This window comes from Amblyomma mixtum, chromosome 3 (genome assembly GCF_055824585.1).
Source record: "Amblyomma mixtum isolate Tamu chromosome 3, ASM5582458v1, whole genome shotgun sequence".
Classification (NCBI taxonomy): domain Eukaryota; kingdom Metazoa; phylum Arthropoda; class Arachnida; order Ixodida; family Ixodidae; genus Amblyomma; species Amblyomma mixtum.
Genome location: NC_143014.1, coordinates 74776003 through 74795801, shown reverse-complemented (window position 1 = coordinate 74795801; position 19799 = coordinate 74776003). Strand labels below are relative to the sequence as shown.

Here is a 19799-nt window from a genome sequence, read left to right as displayed (position 1 = left end):
GTTGACGATGGCGCCGCCGTCTATGAGCATCGAACATTGCCGCAGTGTTCCGTCCGCGCCGCTCTCTGTCGCTGCGTGTATCCAAAGACTGTGTATCCCCCCTTCCTTTCAGTACGAACCGGTCCCATCGCGCCCTCGTACTTCGCCGCAACCTGTCAAGGCGCCGTTGCTTCAGAGAGAGATGTAGGCCTGTGACGTATTGCTCAATTTCCTCTATTGACAAAACAGGCTCATCTGTACCTTTCCTCGCGCATCGGAAAGTTGGGATAGAGCGCTGCCCGTGAAAGTACACATCAACAAGTGTTGCGCTTTGGGCACCGATGCGCAGCTAGAATGCAAAGGCAGCGAAGATTTGGCAGTGATGCAGTATCCTCGTGCTACGGTGGGTGCGTTGTAAAAACTACCAATGAAACCAGTATCAAAAGTCAACGCTTTTCTTGACGTTAGTGGTTCTCACGTACTCATCGCCATCATCATCAGCCTGACTACGCCCATTGCAGGGCAAATGCTTCTCCCACGTCTCTCCAATTAAGTTAACCCTGTCCTTTGTCAGTTGCCGCCACTGTATCCCCGCAAACTTCTTAATCTCATCCGCCCACCTAACTTTCTGCCGCCCCCTGCTATCTTTTCCATCTCTCGGAATCCATTCCGTTACCCTTAAGGACCGACGGTTATCTTGCCTTCGCATTACATGCCCTTCCCAAGCCAATTTCTTCCTCTTGATTTCAATTAGGATGTCATTAACCCGCGTTTGTTCCCTCACCCACTCCGCCCGCTTCCGATCTCTTAACGTTACAGCTATAATTTTTCTTTCCATAGCTCGCTGCGTTGTCCTTAACCTTCTTTGTTAGCCTCCACGTTTCTGCCCCATAGGTAAACTGCCATTCATGATCTGAGAGAACCTGCCATATAATGCACTCCACCCCATTCTTATTCTTCTAGTTATTTCCCTCATGATCGCGGTCACTACCTGCCCTAGGTAGACATATTCTCTTACTATACTTCCAGCACCTCGCTATGAATTGCGAACTGCTGTTCCCTTGCTAGACTGTTGATCATTACTTTGGTTTTCTGCACGTTAATTTCATAGAAGGTTGCGGCCAAGTACTACACCAGGGTGGCCAAGTCCTGTTCTGGTGAGCAAGTGCGTTGTCGGTTCTGGTCACCGTGATCAGGCCGCACTCCAGGTTACGTGATTCCATCGGCACGCGGAGTTTTTGCAGTTTGCAGTTGGTAGCCACCGATACGTAATATCGATGGCTACTAATTGCAGTGCCACTACTCCTTTGTTTTTCCCTCAGATTCCAACACACCTGAATACTTATCAACAGTTCGCACTGCAGCAGCTTCGACAGTCTAATCACAGTTGCAAGCGACAACGATGGCTCCACGTCAATTCCGGAGGAAAGCACGTCCGCACGGAAAAGGGAACAGCGTGAAAGTGGCTACACGGAAGTTCCGCAGCAGCGCACCCGAACAAAGATCGCGTGGGCGACACCAGCTAAACAGCGTGCGCGAAACAAGGAACGGCCCATTGTACTGTCACCTCGGAAAGCGTACCGTCGTCACCTCTGGTGACACGGTTCAGAGTTGCGCCATCGGCCCTCCTCTCTCGAAAGGCTGCATTACAGAGCCGCTCTCTCCTTTTGGACAAACGCGGACATGCTGGTCCTAAAAGGGCAACTCCGGCTTTTTTGCTACCTCGTCTGATTTTACTGAAACTTTCACGGTGCGTTCTCCGCAGTTTTCTGGCTCTTTTGTGCAAAGTTCCGCAGCGGGGCGGTGCTTTGTTGCAGTGCGAATTAATTTTAAAATTTCCCATTTCGTGGCCTCGATCGCTGGGGAGATTTCTACACGCAATTTTGCGAGTGGACGCCCGACCGTCGATATTCGCTCTGCGCTTGCTGAAGGACAATTTTCGAGCTGGCTGTTGGTCATATCAGACAAATAATTAATCAAGCTCTCATTTATGGTCTCCAGTTAGGCTAATCCACGAGCACACGATAGGTTTTGTGACAGTATCCCTGACGTCATCGTTCGGTCGAAACCCAGTTTCCTGCATTCTGAACCTTTGTGTGCGCACGGTAAGGTTGTTAATGCCATCACCAAGCATAATTTGTACATATAATCCGTGGTAAGCTTAAACCTTAGTGCGTGATTTACGGCCAGCACACTCTGATAGGTCTGTCTGGATTCCGGAATTAGTCAAATTGACTATGAAGCTTTTTTTAGTTTTCGAGTACGCATAAATTTAACAAGCCACGCCAGCACATGCACCGTACGATGAATCTAGCAACACATGCGAGTTTCTATTCATTTTCTTTGTAAATACTACTAGTTTCCCGTTACTAACTGCGGGTAGCAGCCGTTACTAACTCAATGGGTTAGTAACCGTTACTAACCTTCCCGTTACTAACAGGCTAGTAACACATGTGACATTCAGTTACTACCCCAAAGTTCGTAAGTACTACTACCTTTTTTCTAATAGTGTATGGTGTGCTGGGTTTAACGTTCCGCAGCTGCACGTGGGCTGCGCGTACTAGATACCAGACGCCGGTTCCGCGGTCCTACAAAAATTAAAGCACGGCGCATCACGAAGTGGCCGACACTTACTTTTGGCAGCTTCCAAGTTCCAGATCTTGACGGTTCCCGAGGTCGAGCCCGCGCAGACCATCTCCTCCGCTGGACAGAACTTGACGCACTCCACCGCCGTCGTATGCCCCGTCAGGCTCTGCGCAGGGAGGACAAGACTCTGAGCACCCATTAAGGGACTATTCCGAATGCGAACCCACCACAAGACCCCGCACCGAGTTCCGAAACAAGCGGCGATTTACTCAGGAACGCAGAAGGCCCCCTAGGAGTTAACTTTCCCGAGACCGACCTCCAGTATAGGCGCCAAGGCCGGTATTATACAAGAACGCTTTCTCTTCTAATTTATACTCATTGTCCAACGCGCCCACAGGCGGATTGAGGCAATACAGAGGGAGACAATGACGAAGGGTATAAAGATTCACAATTCAGCAGCAGTGAAACAGAACCCCAACCTCGGCACGGAGTGCAGAAAATATGTCAAATACAAATACTAAGCCTGTACTCTGCGGTACACCAATGAGACTGGACGGCGGAACCGTTTGCATCGAGTGAAGAGTGTGCGGGGATGGCACGATGACATCTCGACATCCGTTCAAAGCCCGGGCATATCCTGCAGCCAGTGTTCGGGGCGCCACCCACGAGCACCCAGAAAATTTCCAGCAGTACGCGTAGCAGCCCGTGTGACCGTGCTCGGGCATATTTTTGCCATTAATTTGGCAACAACCGCTTCATCATCATTCCACCGACAACAGATGAGAAAATCGGCAAATACGCACTTGGACTCGTAATGCAAAGTGAAAAACGGTACGACCGCTCCACACTGACGGCATTGTACCCCACAGGGCATGTTCCAGCTCTGTCAGCGACACACGCGCTTACGAACACAATGCCAATTCGGGTTGGATTTCTTCTTTCGTGGGAGACCATCGTTTCGTGAAGTCCTTCCTTCAGTGGGACGACCGCGCGCAAACACAACGAGGGAAGTTTCGTTCCGCACGACCGCACCGGATTGGGCGACACAATCCTTGGTCCACGGGCACTGCGGACAACGCAGCGGCCTTTCAGTAGCTGGAACATCGCGGCTCCGTCCGTGCGATTGTGCTCGCGGTGACAGGCGGCGGCGATCTGACGCAACGCGAGAACGAAATACCTCCAACACCACACTGCTTCGACGGGCGTCGCACGGCTTAGTCAGCACCGCGTATGAACAGTACTTCAATCAGCAGTCCACGGACCGCCCATGGACTATTTAGAGAAATTTTAAACAGAAAATACAAACAAAGAAAGATGTGCGCAAACATGAAGGACACAATTAATTGAAACACTGCAAGCAAGCGACCGGCTAGCTTCATTTTCCCACTAAGTGTTCTCGCTCTGAATACGAAAGTCCGATGAAGGTTAGTTTGGTTTATGGGTTTAAAGTCTCAAAGCGACTAAGGCTATGATGGACTCCGCATTGGAGGGCGCAGGATAATTTCGACCACCTGGGAAATTTTTAACATGCACTGACATCGCATGCACACTACGTGGCTAGAATTTCCCCTCCATCGAAATTCGGCCGCCGCGGCCGGGATCAAACCCGCGCCTTTCGGACCGTCATCCGAGCACCATAACCACTGAGCCACAGTGGCGGCTAAGTTCGATGAAGCTGCTCCATGAATAGGTAAATGGTAAACATAAGAACAAAACTTGTGCGCCATTCTCGATGACCACCGATACGCGATGCTGCCCCAATACACACGAGGTCTCGAGGAGAGGCGGCTGAAAAGGGGTTAGTGAGTACTCCTTGTAATCCCATATAGGTTTGGCGTCAAAAACTTTGCTTATCGCCTTCATTTATTTTTTTTCGTCAAGGAACACCAAGAAATTAATACTGTTTTTTAGCAGTGCCCTCATCTTTCCTCGTTTGAAAGGAAAGAAAGATCAGTACGCTTACGGCATTTATGCTCCTCGAAAACTCACAAAAAAAAAAAAAAAACACGTGCTTTCTCTGCGTACAGCCGAAAGTCGTTTAATAAGCTTACCCTTACAGGAATTTGCCCCTCATCCGGAGTGAAACACAACCACCGCGGCCGCATTTCGATTCAGGGTAAACGCAAAAAAGCCCGTGTGCTGGGTGCTCGAAATTAATAGGGAACTCTCCCCTAAACATTTGACCAACTCTCCACTGCGGCGTCCACCACATCCCATGTATGTCATTTGGGGCCGTTAACTCAACGCATATTATTATTATTATTATTATTATTATTATTATTATTATTATTATTATTATTATTATTATTATTATTATTATTATTATTATTATTATTATTATTATTATTCAAATCTTACTTCACATCTTAAGTAAGATGTGAGATCAAGTCACATCTTACTTGACCTTTTTTTCTTCTAGTTTTTCTGCCGTCGGAATAGCCACAGTAAATTACGTCACGGGCGTGTACTCGGATATATAGCATATGCGAGACCTACATATGGCTAGGCTATTTAAGAGTGGCACGCCACACGGCCTGGCCCGAGTTCTTCTCGGATGAGAGTGCGCGAAACGGCAAAATTTTAGAAAATAAAAATAAAGAGAAGGCCACCTCCCCGACGCGCAAACCCGACTCGCGCTCAGGAAACCTCGCGGGGCGCATTGCGTCACGCCGGATTTCTGCAACGTTGCGAGCGCGGCGCTTCTCGGCGCAGCCTGACGCACCACGGCCGCACCGGGTCCAGGAAGCTGACGCCACGCGTCGAGTGCTCGCAAGCTATACGATGCACAGCACGCTCGCCTAGCGACGGCTAAGTCCGGCGAGGCACAGCCGAGCGCGCGAGAAACGAATCTTCAATGGAAACGCATGACGGCAGAAACCGGCTTTTATAGCGCAACATTTATAGCGCAGTCTTCACGCAGATGCGCACACACACACCATCTCGTACGCTTGCAACATGTTCCGAAAAAGATTTTTCTTTTTTTAGATAAAACAAAGTACTTGAGATCACAGAAACAGTTTGCAACGCCGAAAAGAAGCAAAAAAAAAAAACAGCGGTGACGTTCGGTAGCTCGAAATGAAAGCAATAGTGATTCAACCGGTCCAACCCGCGAGTGCTCGCTCTAGCAGTGCCCATCACTCATGAGGAATTCGATGCGCGTTCTCTTCATGGCGTCACGTTCCGCCACAGTACCAGCGAAAGCGCCGATATCTGTCACGAAAGAGCGCATCACTGGTGCTACCGTTATGGGCGACCAGTGCAAAGTAGGCTGACGCGACTTGATCCCCGAAAAAAACAGAGAACCTCGGACGCGATGTTTGCGCAGCCTCATGGCGTCACCTCCCTGCAGACCAACTGCTACGCCCCTTCATAACGACAATGTAGTTCCACCACAGAAGCCAAAGGACCACCGCCGAAATATGGCCACGGAAACCACAGGAAGTCGAAGCCATGCAGTGTTATCGGTGGCAGCTAGGCAGCAAGCAAACTAGCCGCAGCAGCCGCGAGTTTGAAGCTCCGGCGCGCGTGTCCGCTCTGCATGGATTCACAGGTATACCGTTAGGAGACAGGCCGCGCTTTCGAGAAAAAAAAAAAAAAAACTGCGTGTGTGTGCTGCGGCCAGACCCTGGAAAATCCCCGTAGTACGAATGCGCTAACTGACAATGTACCGTTCACTGCCGCCGTAACAGTCAAACGCACTAGAGTAATTGCAGGGAGGGCTTCAAGCAATGGGGCGAGAGTGAAATGCCCCAAGGACGTGGCAGCGCTTCCGACACGTAATGAGCCCAGTAGATGGAAGCCGAAAAGAGCACGGCTGAGCTGTCCGCGACAAGGCCTTTCCTGAACTCGGCAGGGCTGGCATTTCCAGCGCCCACGCAACGGGAATAAAATGCGGACGATTTAGAGTGGTTAGGCCAGATGCGAATTAGGTGAGCTACCATTCCGGTTTTCAGACTCACTGGTCATTCTCTACCTTACATTCATAGATCCCTGGGAGTCCTCACACCACATCTGGCGCAGTGGTGCAGCGGTTTTAAGCGATGTACCACTGCCCTGCGATGGCAGGTGCTCCCAGCGGTGGAATGTGTGAAACCCATTGGTTCCTCTCCCCGAGCAGCCTCTCGCGACTGATCATAACTACCACCTGCCACGGTCGGCACTTTGCTCACAACTGGTGGATAGGCTGTGATGACGTCACAAGGTCACGTGACCTAGGGTGCACCCAGCCACCCAGCTCGTCAAGGTCTCAGAGGGACCGGAGAAACAACGGCGAAATCGGCGAGTGGGGGACTTTAGCGCACCAAAATCCCTACAGAGAAGCACCCAAGGTGGCAGGTGCTCCAGTAAGGTCACGTGGCCTTGTGACGTCATTACAACCTGTCCACAAAGAGGGACCGCACAGACAACGATTAAGGCCGATTCACACGACGGACCGTTCGGCGCGCTGTCGGCCCGCGGCCTGGTCAGCGCGCCTCTCAATGTGCTGACGCATGAACACGTGATGCGCGGGCCGCGGGCGAACGGACCGTCGTGTGAATCGGCCTTTATAAGCGGGTGAGTGGAATCTACAGTGCTCTAGTGCTAGCGCACTGAAAATATATACATATATAATCGGCTGTTTTCCTACATTTCGCCTCCATATAAATGTAACAGCCGCAGCCGGAAATCCCAGCTGCCAAATCGCCCCTGCATAGCAGCAGACCCACCACAACAGGTTTTAGTACAGTGACTGAGAGAGAGAGAGAGAGAGAGAGAGAGAGAGAGGGAAAGGCAGGGATGTTAACCAGAAAGGATTCCGGTTGGCTACCCTGCACAGGGGAAGGGAATGAGGGGAATTAAAGAGGAAAGAGAGAAGTAAAGGGAAATAATCACAGTCTGTCAATCAAGGCAGTCGCTCTCAAAAAGCGAAAGAGTGCCTTGTAAGCCTTGATGGCAGTTGACTGTTGTGGCCACGGACCGAGGATCTTGGCCTCTGTGAAAGGGCGAGGGTCCAGGCGGTCCAAAGCACATCGCAGCTTATGTCTTTCGGCTACAAAGGCAGGGCACTCACACAAGATATGGGTGATTGTCTCATCACAGGCGCAGTTCACACAAGAAGGGCTGTCGGCCATCGCGATCCGGAAAGCATACTTATTCGTGAAGGCAACACCGAGCCATAGACGACACAGTAGTGTTGCTTCACGACGCGCTACATTACACGGAAGACGGAGGCGCAGTCCAGGGTCCAAAGTCCTGAGGCGACGGTTGCACAACTCACCAGAGTTCCACGCTGAAAGTGAGAGCTCCAGCCTCAAGGAACGAAGCCCACACGCTGCGTCAGCTCTCGTTACGGGGATATTAACGGGGATTCCGTCATTGTGGGCAGAACGGGCAGCTTCGTCAGCTTGGTGATTGCCATGAATGCCGCAGTGGCCCGGCAGCCACTGGAAAATTATGAAATCTTTTAAAACGCGGTAGCGTTAAGGAGCTGGTGTCGCAGAAAATCTGACGTCGGTGTCGCGTCGTTGACCATGAGCGAAAAATCCACGAAAAATTCCCAGTGAAGCAACCCAGGTAGGGCACCTAGGTCACATGACCCTGTGGCGTCATCGCAACCTGCCCACCGGCAAGAGGCCCACTGCGGCAGTTAAACTAATGATTGATCACGAGAGGTTTCTCGGGAAGAGCAACCTGGGTTTGCTTCTAAGCCGGCGTAGTGGGGTCCTCGTAGCATCCGTGGAACTTTCGGATGTGGAAGGACCAGAGGTCCTCTTCCCTTCCAGTGAATTGGAACGATGGGAATGCATAGGAAACCACACCGTGAGACCTAGAAGCAAACTACCCAGGGGCTCTAAACTTTTGAAAAAGGGTGTACATCTCAGCAATTATACAGCCTTCACTTATACCGGTTGTTTATAGTTTTATTAAATACATTTTTTTACATCAATGTCGCATAACAGCCGCAGAGCACTGCTTTTGTGGTTGAGGTCAGGCAGACAACTCGTTCAAACACATTTGGGGACAAACTGCTCAGTGTTCTACAATTAACGTTCTGCTTATTCCTTCCTAATTAACTGTGTGGTAAAAGGAAAATGGAACACTGCATAGCGTCACGACGAACGTTTTGAAGCAAGTGAAATATTAGCCTGCATCGCTAAGTAACAGTCATTTAGCTTTGCAAACAAACAGAAGCGTTGCATTCTGTAGCATAGCCACCACCACCAACAACAACACCGCGTGCTGGGCGGTAAATGCGGTCAGCCGCGAGTGTCGCAGCCGCGGCGGCGAAGGCCGCCCCGTGCCCACGGTGCGCTGACGAGATTGGGCCGCGCAGAGGGAGACCCGCGGCCTCATTCTGCCGCGACGCGTTCGCAGAACCCCACGCCCGCGGAGCCCACGGAAGCCTGTCGAGCGTGGACGACACGTTCGACGACGTGACGACGTGACGCCGCGGGCCGCGCCCACACCACGCTTCTCGCGAAAACACTGCGCGACCCGCCCGCAGGATGGCTTGCCCCATGGCGACGTCGAAACTGAGCAAGCTGACGCTGACCGCGGCCAGAAACACAGATGTGCCACCACTGTGTCCATACAGGTACACCACGCGAACCTTTAGAGGACCACCGCCTTCGCATTTTCGCAACCCTCACCGAACACGAACAGCATGAAGCGTACTGAGAGAAGTCGCGCGCCCAAAAAGCTGCTATACGAAACTCACAAAGATTAGCCGCAACCGCACGCGGATCTTTCATATGTAGGTTGAAGCCTGGGGTATACTGGAAAGCGCCCCCAAACTACCACGCAGCCGGCTATTCCAGCCTTGACTGCCCAATCGGCGGGAGCCAGGACTGCAACTGTGCAGTGGGCACGAGCACACAAGTGCACCCCACCTATGTCGCCCGAAGAGAGCCCTTTGGGTACGGATGTTTAAAACGGACGGAAGGGTCCTAAATCATTCCTCAACCAGCCGAAATTTTAATTCAAACACTGACACAAATCACTGCATTTGAAGAGAGCTTTGTAATTAAATTACTCGCGCACCACCGAACTGATTTTCCCGCTCCCCTGACCACGGTCGAAAATTGGAGAGAAAAAGTAAATCTGTATTAAATACTGTCCCACCATAGAAGTGAAGCCTGCATGTCATGCAAACAGCCCTGCAGAGCACTTTCCAAATTTCGTTATGTTGGAGGTTGCACACTGAAGGATGAAACAGCTGGCACAACACTGAAGCTTGACCCGCCAATTAAGTTCCGGTGGTGGTCCGTGTTTTCCTGTTACACATACGCTAAATCAATGGTCCGTCATTCGAAATTCGAGGCCGGTCCAATAATAAACGGAGCGCGAGGCGGCCAGCACACACGACCGAAGCTACTTTTACCCTTAGCATAGCTTGAAAATCCACGAACAGGCACATTCATCCGCCGGATACGAAAAAAGAAGCATGCCAATAAGTACGGCTGGCGACTTGTACTCGGTCAGTTACCGCTGCTCGCATACTGATCAGAAGCCACTGATTCATTCAAGGTTTATGGAACGCCAAAGCATGCGTAACGAGTTGGCCGAAGATCAGTGACACTGGAAGTGCGACAGTTTCTGAGGTGGCCTTCTGTGCCTCTTCCTTTTTTTTTCGTATAGGCACTGGCTCGCACTAAAACGCCAGCGCAAACGACAGGGACTGGCTACAAACAGCCAGTTTCCAAAGATATCTCGCGGCTAAAAAAAAAAAAAAAAAACGCAACTCTGCGAGACCTTCGCTTGAACATCAATGGCGCCACACACAGGAAATTTATTACTCTAAAAACCACAACACCGACCGATCCTCTTCCACAAAAGTAAAAACAAAGAAAAAGAGGACTAACGGAGGCATTCCGCTCTTCGCCTGTCGTTGACGTTGCTTTCAACCAAGTTTCAGCGCACCCAGGATAAACCGACCGGTCGCCTGTCACCGTCGCCCGCAAAACGACAGCAGCCCACTAGCGGGAGACGCAGCAGCAGCAGCAAGCAGCAGCGGCAAGAAAGGTGAAAGGCAGCGAACAAATCGATTTGCGCACGCTTCTCAAAACACCCGGCAGGTGTCAACTTGTTTTTTATTTCAGCCTCCCGAGCATCAAAGAAAACGTTCAAGCGTCGATGTAACGTGCATCTCGGACGTGAGCAAGAAACCACAATTCATTCATCCAGTTCTTCCGCGCTTGGCAGCGCCTCGCGAACACTGAAATCATAAACAGAACAGGGAGAGGGCCGATTGTGCGAGTTGGGAATCAGTTCTAACATTAATTATTTTTACAGCAAAAATCTAAAGGGTGAGTTCAGTTTTCACTAGCTACAAGGGACGGCTGTTCCCATATTTGACAGCAGGCGACAGCATTCACATCTGATCCAAAGGAAGCTTACTACGTGGAGAACAAGCACAGCAAGAAAAAAAAAGGAAAAAGAGCATACTACTGGGCTCAACGCCAACGGCTAACGAGGGGCCGCGGATAACAAGACGCGCATTGCATGCGGAATTAGCCGGACATAATCGCGGATGTTACCGCGATTGTTCACGAGGTCGTTATTGCAAGTGTGTTCGGATGTTACATGTAGCTTACCGCTTACGGGACGCAATCAGAAATCGCTGAGTATCATTAGTCATTGGTACGTAACAGAAGCGGGATGATTGAATCTTCCGATACGATCGAGTCGTCGGGACCGAGCTCAATGCAGATCCGGCGTTGCTACACGGCCGATTCATTCGCGTTCGAGCCCGATCCTGCTCGACCCGAAGTCGGGTTCCCGAAGAGTGATCCGAGGGTTTCGATCGAGCGGGGCAGGAAACAATAAAACGGAAACTAGAAATGGAACGTACAGGAAGATATTCCAGGAGAGCAATAAAATTTTCAGGTAACTTTCTACTCTTCGCAGTATGATTTCCACAAAAGTCTCAACATCACGCGCCTACGCAGTCACCAAACGCAGCACGTACACCTGCACGGTCGGGCAGTGTGGTATTCTGCGTGTTGTATAGCTCAGCCACAGCCGCATGACTTTTTATCGGAAGTGTTTTCGTTTACTTTGATTTCACTATGAACCCATTTGCTTGCCACCATTCGCACTACTACGCGAGCACGCAGCGCCACCTAGCTGGCCAACTCGCCGATCGGGATCGAGTGGGAACGTGCACCAAATGCGTTCGGAACTTCAATCGGGATAGGACTGTCCGGGATCAGGAGTGCCCGTGTGACGGTAACGACGCGTCAAAACACGCTGCTGAAACGCACAAAAATACAGCACAAAGAGCATTGCTGGTAATGGGAAGTAAGTGCATGATGCGACAGCGTTAATGGGTTACTGCCCATACATGCGGAATCGGTCATTCTGTACTTTACATTCATGGATCCCTGGGAGTCCTCATACCACTCCTGGCGCAGTGGGGGAGCGGTTAAGCGATGCTCCGCTGCCCTGCGATGGCAGGTGCTGCCATCGGTGGGGCTTGTGACCTAAGTTGCTCTTCCCGAGCAACCTCTCGAGACCTATCAATAATTTAACTGGAGCTTGACACGGTAGACAAGGAAATGGAAAAAGGTGCTCGTTGTGGCATACATGACGGAAGCTTCGTTAAAACATTAAGTTGGGCTAGTTGGTAACGGCTTGAAGGAGTCATATCCTGTGTCCTGTGTGTGTGTGTCTTGGTGTTGTGTGTTTCTTACCGCTAAGAATATGATTCCTTCAATGACGGAAGCTTCTGCTTTTTATTAATATGTCATTGGTTAAAAACCGTACTTGCCACGGTGGTCAGTTTGCTCACAAACCGCTGGGCAGGTTGCGATGACGCCGCAGAGTAACGTGACCTATATATATGGTCCACCTATACATACGTTACTTTTCACAGTGTTTTTCGTTCACAGTCAACAACGCCGGCTCTTGTGCGACACGGATTCCTTAACCCTGTCGTCCTCCATTACTACTGCTGAATTACTCAACCTCTCACGACAGACAACAACTGTTAGGTCGGTACATCTCAAGCGACTGAATTAAACTGAGCTGCAAAATGCAGCTGCAGTGAATCCGTAACAAAGCCACGCTGCTTCAGCCATCCTGTGGAAGTAGACTTACAGGTGGGCTGATAAACAGCCGGGACTAAGCGTAGACCCCTAACCCGTGAAAGGAAGCAATTTTCGACTGGTACGCGGACACAACATGCAGAAAGCCAGATTTCCATGGTGGAAAAGAAAAAAACACCAAAGCCCGGAATCGGGCTAATCGGTGTAACAGGCGCTTGTCGTTGCCATGGTGCGCTATCAGCACGCGCCAGCAGCAGTGACTTCGTGCTACTGCGACACTTGGCGTACATACGTCCCACATTCAGAGCGTGGAGCACACCAACGCGGTACACTTTTTTTTTTGCGTACTCTTTGGCGTTCAACGTGTTCTAGCCCTTCACAACCTCCAAATGGAACTTTTATGCGTATCCAGGTAATTAGGCCGATCTTATTACGCTAAAATAATTAACTCCGCGCTCAAAGCGGCAGCCGACTAACACTTCGGTGTTTTCATCCCGCGAACAAGCACAGTTTTCTTTTTGTTTGTTTGTTTTTCTGAACACGTTCGGCGCAGATTACCTGGGAAGCCCCGTATAATATACACGCGACCATTTTCCCGCGGTGCAGGAAGCTTCAGAGCCACCACGAATCACCATTCTTCCCCTCCTTCCCCTCTTCATCGAATCTTCCCCTCTTCATCGAGAAACGCGGACGTGTGTGCACTCGACTCGCTTTTCAAAGAACGCGAGGAAAGAGAAAAACAAAAAAAAAGGGGGGGGGGGGGGGGGCACAGCTGAAGGAGAAAGGATCGACCGTGCGCACCGGCCAAAGCAGCCCCGATTCTGCGCGCCCGGGGTTGGGCGATCGCTCTGCGCGCTTACAAGGATGAGGAGAAGCAAGGGCGAGCCATTTCCCGCGCGGACAAGGGGAGGCCGGACGGTGACCGCGCGCACAACACGCTATACAGCGGCGGCTCGGCGAAAGACAAAAGGCGCTGCTCCCTCCTCCTCGGGAGGCGCTCGATCGCCACGTCTCGCGCGCCCAGAGATGAGGGCTCGTGCGGCGGCTTCGCGGCCGCGCGCTGACGGGACCCTCCTGCTCGATACGGGCAATGCGAAAGAGGTCACTGTCTGCCGGCCGCCCCGTAAGTACACACCACACGGCACCCGTCAGCTGATCGTGCAAACAGCGCGCCGGGCTGCCGCAAAAAGAGCGGCTTCGCCAGCTACACGAGCAGACCTCAAGAAAGAACAGGGCCGCGTGTATTCGCCCCCGATTATGCCGCGCGCTCGACTCCGCAACAGCGCCGGCGAGGGGCTCGGAACACGTCAAACGTCCGAGGAAATGCGCGAGGCAACTGCGAGCGGCCGCCGCGTTTCGGGACGGGTGCCTAGCTAGCTATTCGTGGACGCGCACAATGAAGCGAGGTTTGCATTTGAGACTTACAAGACAATGCTCTGAATGCACATCTCAGAGCCAGGCGCAGTGGCCGCAGCTCCCCCTTCCCACAGGATGCGCACTGGCCCGTAATATTCTCCGAGCGCTATTGATGCTACGCACTGTGGTGAGACGGCAACAGACAGGATATCTCACGCTTCAACGCAGTCGTCTCCAGGCTACCAACCTTTTACTCAACTCGTGGCGGATTCGTGCACCGACCTTCAACCGTTAGTTCCAAGATGCGCATGGCGAAAACGGTCATAACTGAACAGCCAATGAGCGATTATCAATGACTTATTGGTCAGAGGAACATCATGACAGGTGGAAGTGTGGGAGCCAGAACAAGACACACGAATGAACAAAAAAAAAAAATTGACGAAAGCGCTATGAGAAAACTTGCACCGCAGCCGCCTCACTAGAACCACAACCAAGCACCGTCAAAGAGAGTGCACCCACTACGATTAACAGTGTGTCGCCAAAGGGACGAAAGGGCAAACATTATCAGATACTACTATCCTTCGTTTCCAGCGAGACATAAAAAAAAAAAAAAAGCTCGGGTTTCGGGCCAGCACCGAAACCGCGTTCCCCGTTGGGAGCCGCTCCCCCACATACACGCACGCACGCACAGCGCGCGGTGATCCCGTGGCTCACTTCTTCGAAGCCCAGGCCGGCACGAAAGGAATTGGTATGCGTGGGGCCACAGCGGCGAGCCATCGCAGACGCAGGGAAGCCCACTGACGCGGCGAGGGCCTCTCCTGCATACAAAGTGCTCGCACTTGGTTGGCGGCGAAGCACCGCCAGCCTCGCGCGAACGAAAAGCTCCCGCGTGCCAATCGCAACGAGTGAAAGTGCACCGATTACGGTGCAAAGAGAGGGGGGACTCGGTGACACCTCGTCCAGTTGGCCAGGCGTCGTACTAGGAAGAGAGGTTGGTATAACGCGAGGATGTGCGCGATCAAGCCTTCCGGCCACACTTCGCGCTGCCTGCTCGCGCTTATACACGCGCAAGATAGGGGCCGGAGAACAATGCGAGGAGAGCCAGCGCGCCGACTCGCATTGTTCTCCCTTCGCCGATGACGTACCGCTTGCTCATGGCTCGAGATCGCACGGACAAGAAAAGCACACACCGTACAGGCAAAACACAGAGCCGAACCCGCACGTGGACCTTTTGTTTTCGCGCGAGGTGAAGACAGGTGGACGAACGTAAATATAACGGTCTGTTGTTGCTGCTTTGTACGGAGCTCAGTGGTACACTTGTGTGTGTTGGTACATGGATGAGAAGAGGCAACCGATGTAAGGGTGAGGTGACAGGCGGGGGTGGAACAGTCAGGTGGGAAGGAGAGACTGAGAAATTTGCTGGGACAGGGTCGCAGCGACTGGCGCAGCCCAGAGATGATTAATGATTGGAGACCATCGAGTGGGGCATTCGTCCAGCACTGGACGCAACCTGGCTGATAATGGCTACACGTTCAGTTTAAGGACTCCGTCTTCACCTACACTTTATGGGAAACAGAAATGGACAAAATATGCGCAAGTTCCCTGCAAGCACCAAGAACTAATACAAAGGAAAGCATGCTCAGGTTTTGACCAGGCTCGCCATAAGGTCACGCTCGGCACCAGCCGAGGATCTCTTCAAAAAGCGCGCGCGTCCCGACCTCGCCGCATGGCGACCAGCAGAGTAACCGCGCGTGCAACCGCGTACGCGGGTTGAACGCCCGGCTGAGCTGTGCGGAAAGAGCGCTCGAGATTAACTGGCTACATACGCGGAGGGCGGAAATTAGCGGCTAATGTCACACGCATGGCTGACGAGCACAGCGGCGGCGGCGCGGCAGGGCGCCGTCGCTCTACATACGGGCCAGCCGGGCCTGCAGCCGCCGAGAACCGCGTCTCCACAACAGACGCGGTCGCAGCTGTGAGCGCCGGTGGAGCAGCGAGCTCCCCCGCAGAGAGAGATAGTACGGCGCGACCGGCTGGTTTGTTGCAACTCTGCGATAAAGAACCGCGCGGAAGTTTCGCACGCGCAGTGGTCTTAATCGCTGCATGACGTAATGTAACCTTTGTACGGACAATGCTCATCACCTGGCAATCAATTCCGTTCGCGCACAGCGACCTATCGGCTCCAGATAAAAAAAAAAAAAAAAAACGCACTGCGTCAGCTAACAAATACCGTAGTACAATTCATAGCCAGGCTGCTGACAATACCCTGTCACGGAACAGTTGAACAGATACGTATAGTTTCTGCGTTGAAAACAATTACTTCGCAATTCCTGTGTAACGGCAACGTACGGTCTTGGTCAGAGATCTCCAGGCCACGGGATTTGCTTTTGAGACGTGAAGTTGGGGCGGGCACTCAGGGTCTCACTAATGCTCCAGGTAGCTGGGGGACAAACCCCTCGGATGAGGACATTTGACCAAGAGTGTACGCATGCGCACACATAAAAACAAGCATGAGTAGCTGCTTCCCTGAAACTGCTGCGGCCGAAACCAAGTGGTCTCTACGCCGCTTCGGTTTTTCCTGCCGGCGTGAGCTTCCTATACAGCCAAAATTTCGCACTTTCACGACGCGGAACAGAACACAGTCGAATCCAGATCTACCATTCACATCGAGCTATTTTATCTACGCAAGCAGTGACAGGAAAGCAGGCACCGCAAACCGAAGCTCGCACGACCATTCGCTTGCACGACCCCCAAGACAGTTTTCGTCCCACGGAGCGAAACAAATGCAGCCGCCCTTGGCACACGATGGCAACGAGAGGATCACCGAAGCCATAACCACAGAGCACCAGGGAGTGCGCGGCTAATTAATACAAATAACAAATGCAACCAAAGCTCAAGAAAGCGTCGCTACCCTCGTAACATCGAGCCTGCACACACAAAACTAAAGTGATGTGCGCTGCAAAAGAACCGCCGTTCAACACGCTCTCCAGTCACACGGCCTCTCACCCTGCCAGAGGCGCCAGTGATCCAGACGGAAACAGCGCACCTGAATTCAGGAATCTGGGGTTTAACGACCCGAAGCTGCATGTCAGCTATGAGGGACGCCGCAGAGGAGGGCTCCGGGTTAATTTCGACCGCTTGGTGTTCTTAACGTGCGCTGGCACCGCAGAGCACCCGGCCACCTGGCTTCAGTAGCCATAATAGCAACTCGAGAGACCCCGCCCACATCCGTTCCATAAGGGCGCTCCCGTTCAACGAGCGCAAACAAAATTACGCAGCGCCGAGGCAACGGGACAGGGACACACGCTTTCAGTCAGAGCCACGGCAAGCAGCCAAAGCAGCCAGGTATCAACTGATACTGCCAACTTCTAGCGGCTGCTCGCGCTTTGCAAGAAACAAGAAGGCAATTCTTTTTTGTTAGAATTTTTTTCTTACCTGTTAGTAAATTTAGTGCTTATGCTATGCTACTTGGTATATTTGGCTGGTCTAAGAAATTTCTGCGGTTTGTACTTTTCGCTATTTATTTCTGTTAATCTGTTAGCGTATGTAACCAATCGTCATGAGCGTCGCTTACATTCGTAATTTTCAGCTGTTATTTTGCATGCAACACACACCTCTGTAATACCCCGGGGTCTGAGTGTAATAAAATAAATACTCGTACCTTATTTCAAAAAGCACCACGGCACAAAAATCATTACGTACGAGGTCCCCCTAATATGAAAGGAAACAACCAGTTAGCGCAAAAGGACAAATTTCGTTGTTATTTCTCTAGCAGAGTGGAAAAATAGACATCTGGATATCAGGTATATGCCACGAGAAAATAACAGATAAAAAACAGGACAAAGTGTACTCGTCCCACATAATTATGGAGCACTAATTAACTGAATGCTGAAACTTTGTTCCCTTTCATAACGAAGGGGCGTGTACTTCTGAGGGGAACAGGAAACAAGAAGACAGTCGTCAGATGCGAGCGAAAAAAAAAAAAAAAGCGCGCGTTCACGGCGCCGTAACAGCCGTATCTTTTCGGAGAAAGCGAAGGCCAGGAGTTGCTTAAGTTAGCCGCGGCGAAGGCACTTGGCTTTGGTTTCGCGTACTAGGTTCCTCGAAGGCCGCCGGATAGTATGCACGGCCGGACACACGGCGGCAGCGCGAGCGTGATTCCTCTTCGGGACAGGCCGGCGAAGTAGAACCGAGGCCCAAGGCTGCGCGCGGGAGGGAGGAACCGAGAGTTCAGTCACCCGACAGACAAGGGTGGCCGGCGCAGCCGAGGATTCGAGCACCGATCGATGCTGCCATAAAGTTCAGTGACCTTCGCGGGAAAGACCCGCCGCGCACTCGCTCGTACTGGGAAACGTAAGAGCGGTGAGCTACAACGCGGGGGGCGGCGACGGAGCCCAACGGCGGCCAGACGTGTGTAGGCGCGATCGACAGAGAGAAAAACAAAAACACGCGTTCGGATGCATCACGCACAGACCCAACGGGTGCCCGAGCTGTGGCGTACGGCCACGTCAACCAAACAGGAACGGCGTACGCACGAGGCTCTCGAACGGGGTTTCATAAAATCTATAAGGCGACGATCGCGTCGACTTCCGGCCAAGGGACAGACACGGAGCGGGGCTAAACAGAATGGTGACAAGGAAAAGAATTGCACGGGATTCGCCGAGAGGAAGAATAATTTGGCACCACTTGAACACAGCGGATCTAAACGCAAACGGAAAACAGCAACGCTATGCATATTTCTCCGATCATATCTGCGGTGGTGCACTTGAACTAGCGGGAAAGCAGCGCCTGCACAGCCCGCCCCGTCCAAGCCTTACTCTCACCTTGTGAGCAGGCCAGGATTGTTATAATTAGCAATCCCACCGCGTATCGCGAGAACCATCGCAGTCTCGACCGCCTCTCGAACTGAAATTTACTTCCACACACTGAAAACTGTGCACGTGCTTCGGAACTGACCAAAATATTCGTTACAACCCGAGCAGCAGTTCATCATTCGCTAATTGTTCGACGCTTGTTGACGTCTGATGCGTTTATCAACGCGCGGGACGTTCCGTTTACCCAGCTATACACCTCTCCACTCCGGCGTATCTTTTTTTTTTTTTTAGACAATGTTCATGCTCCAGTACGTTTTTTTTTTTTTTTTTTGGGGGGGGGGGGTATGTTCTAGCCATTTATTTCTAGTTCACCGAATATAAAAACGCGCTGATCACGGGTTTTGAACGCAGTTATCCTCACGGAACGCGTGCTGCAGGGTTGAATTATTTTTTTTTTTTTTCACAACCGGTTTATCTTATCCTAATATCTACCTACGCAAACGCTGAGAACCGCCACTAAAATATGTCTGTGCAACGATCACACCATGCATTTAAAAAGAAAAGCGGGTCACGAATGCGCCACTCACTGAAGCGTGCACGGAAGCACAACCCTGGAGTGTGGCTATGTTCGAATATATTTCAGCGCACAGTGGGTACCAACAGCGCGGTTAATTGTGATTTGTAACCCACTAGGTTTCGAAAATAGCGGGAGGGAAAAAAAAATACTTTCGGCGCAGCAGCGATATTTCCGAAAGCGGAGCAGACAGGATACTCAGCCACAAGAAGAAAACAGACAGGAAAAAAAAAAAAAGAGCCAGACTCCGGACAAAATACACCCCGCTTCTCCCCTCATCGCCAGCGGTCCTCCGCAACCAAGGGCCATCGCTGGAAAACGATGCGCAAATCGGGCGCACGTGCGAGCGCGGGACGAGCGAAACATGCACGGCGGCGCTGACACGACGACAGGCTTTGTTTCGGTGTCAGTGGGCCAGCAGCCGCTTTGTTGCGCCCCTTGTCGACGCTGCTGCTCGCGCCGCAC

The 19799-nt window shown here is 51.8% G+C and overlaps 1 protein-coding gene across 5 annotated transcripts in view; it reads right to left on the bottom strand.

Annotated features, from left to right (window-relative positions):
• kat80 (katanin p80) overlaps window positions 1-19799 on the bottom strand; it is a 159646-nt gene that overhangs the window by 66758 nt on the left and 73089 nt on the right. For all 5 annotated transcript variants that reach the window (XM_089579687.1, XM_089579684.1, XM_089579682.1 and 2 more), the window contains exon 3: window positions 2614-2731. In XM_089579687.1, the coding sequence (XP_089435813.1) occupies window positions 2614-2731 (118 nt within the window). The remainder of the gene's footprint in view (window positions 1-2613; window positions 2732-19799) is intronic.